At 27.7% G+C, this 2500-nt stretch overlaps 1 protein-coding gene across 1 annotated transcript in view; it reads left to right on the top strand.

The window, feature by feature from the left end:
* LOC137635589 (GATA zinc finger domain-containing protein 4-like) overlaps positions 1–2500 on the top strand; it is a gene marked incomplete at its 3' end in the record, with an annotated part of 4653 nt that overhangs the window by 2007 nt on the left and 146 nt on the right. The window contains exon 2 of the mRNA XM_068368051.1: positions 2196–2500. This exon is cut by the window's right edge and continues 146 nt beyond it. Coding sequence (XP_068224152.1) covers positions 2196–2500 — 305 coding nt within the window. The remainder of the gene's footprint in view (positions 1–2195) is intronic.

The raw sequence follows: 2500 nt of genomic DNA, 5'->3' as shown, positions 1-2500 counted from the left end.
TTTACAAATTCACATAGGAATCGTAGTAATATATTCTCAAATTATTCAGTGTTAAGATTATTTTCGTGATCTTTATTAAATCAGACTTTAGAAAAATTTAGTATTTTCAGAGATTTATCTTACATTCTATATGAAAATATTTTTATACAGTCTACAAAGAGCGTGTCGTGATATATCGTCAGATTAGCATCATCTCCCATGTATTGCTTGTAGAGAATTAACATAATCCATGCAATAGATTGTACAGCCTGTGAAATCTATACATACAATGTAACATAGAATTATCATAATCTATGTAATGAAAAAAGCACTTTAAGATTATATTTCTTTTTCTTGTTTATTTTGCATTCTACATATTTTCATAAACTACTAGGAAATGTGATCAAAATTTTTGGTTTCTACATGTAGTCAATAATTCATTTCTCCATGAAATTTAATATCAATTATTGGTTTTTGTTATATATAATCACTATTACTGTTTTATTGAAATCTATCAAATGTCTTGTTTTTTTTCAGAAGACTTCCCTGAAAAAAAGAATAAAGAAAAAAATAAATAATAAGCATAGATAATCAGATATAGAAAACTATTGATTTTAAATTAATACAAAAAATAATTTTAATTTTTTCAGAAGGCTTCTCTAAGAAATTGTAAAAATAACCAGTTGGTCAATTCCTGATGATCAAATATATAAAAAGATTAAATTATATATTGTAAAAATAAAAATTATTGCCAATTTTAGATTTCTCTGAAGAATTAAAATAACAGATATTAAGAATATAAATTTAGATATAAAAAAATATAAAATCAAATATCCTAAAAATAAAATCTATTGCTATTTTTGAAGATTTTTCTGAAGAATTCAAACAAAAGATATTAAGAATATAGAATTAAACATAAACTGATATAATTTTTCGTGTAACTGGAGCTCAAAGTTGAAAAAGAAGGCATGAAATATAAAAGAAACTTTTGATCATTATGGACAACGTTTGGGGCCCTTTCACATACCAGAATAGCGCTTAAGAGTTGACTGATAAATCTAATGGAGCTTTTTCCATTATATTCCCATTTTTTCGGAATAATTTTCGAAGAATGGGAAAATAGCGTCTATTAATTACCAAAAAAAAATCAAATATACAGTAAATCAAATTCCAAATTTCAAAAAGAATAAAATTCAAAAAAACATTCTGAAGAATGTGAAATAGGACATAGATTAATAATAGAAAATTAAATATACACAAATAACAAATTTAGAATCTAAAAAAATAAGTAAAAAATAACACTTCTAAGAATCATAGAAAAACAATATAAAAAAGACTAAATTCAAAATCGCAAAAACATGCTTATTCCTCTCTCCCAGGAGACTCATAAAAAAATAAGAAATGTGTGTTATAAAAATCAATTATACGAAACTCTCAAATTCAAAATCACCAAAAAACATGCCTTATTCCCCTTTTTCAGAATCCTCCCTCCCAGCTTCTCCGAAGAAGGCTAGAAAAAAATAGATGAGAATTTCTTCTAAATTCGTGTTTTCCTCCCCGGACAGACGTGTGCAGACTGTCGAAGTCGACTCGAGACAAATAGTCTAATTGAATATGTTCGCGGAAGTGGAAGAAGGAAATAGATTTTAGAGTTAAAACAAGAAGAGGAAAAGGGCCCTCTTCTTTTTGGAGGGAGGGGATGCTGGGAGATGGTGGGGCAGGGGATGGGAGAGGAAGTTCTTGTCCATTTAAATTCTAATCTTGTTTGTGTTTTGGTGATCTTTTCTCGACCTGTGTAAACAGAGTTTAGGATTTTACTGTTTTTAGTCTGGGTTTTGTTTGAGGCATTTGGTCATTTGATTCCTTCTGTTTTTTTTTTTAAATTTTGTATTTCATGATGTTATTATTGATGATAACAATAATGAAAACAATTATGATATTAATAACAATTACGATAAGGATGAGGATTACGAATGTGATCATTACTATAGTGATAATGATCACTACGATTATGGCAATGATCAATATAACAATTACAATAATGATTATGAGAGTTATAACTATTACTAGAACGAAAATGATTGTGATTATGATTACAATTATGATAACTATGATAACAATCAATACGATAACAATCGATACGATAACAATTGATACGATAACGATTATAATTACTATGATGATAATGATTATAATTATGATAATGATCATTACAGTTATGATAAGAATCCTTACGATTACGATAACAGTCGTTACGATTACGATAACAGTCGTTACGATTATGATAACAATCGTCACAATTACGATAACAATCGTTACGATTATGATAACAATCGTCACAATTACGATAACAATCGTTATGATTATGATAACAATCGGTACAATTACGATACTAATCAGTACGATTACGATAACAACCGTTATGATAACGATAACAATCGTTGCGATAATAACAGTCGTTACTATAGCGACAACAATCGTTACGATAGCAATAACAAGCGTTACGATAGCAATAACAATC

This window comes from Palaemon carinicauda, unplaced genomic scaffold, assembly GCF_036898095.1.
Source record: "Palaemon carinicauda isolate YSFRI2023 unplaced genomic scaffold, ASM3689809v2 scaffold1440, whole genome shotgun sequence".
NCBI classification, from domain to species: Eukaryota; Metazoa; Arthropoda; class Malacostraca; order Decapoda; family Palaemonidae; genus Palaemon; species Palaemon carinicauda.
This window is presented reverse-complemented; position numbering and strand designations above follow the sequence as displayed.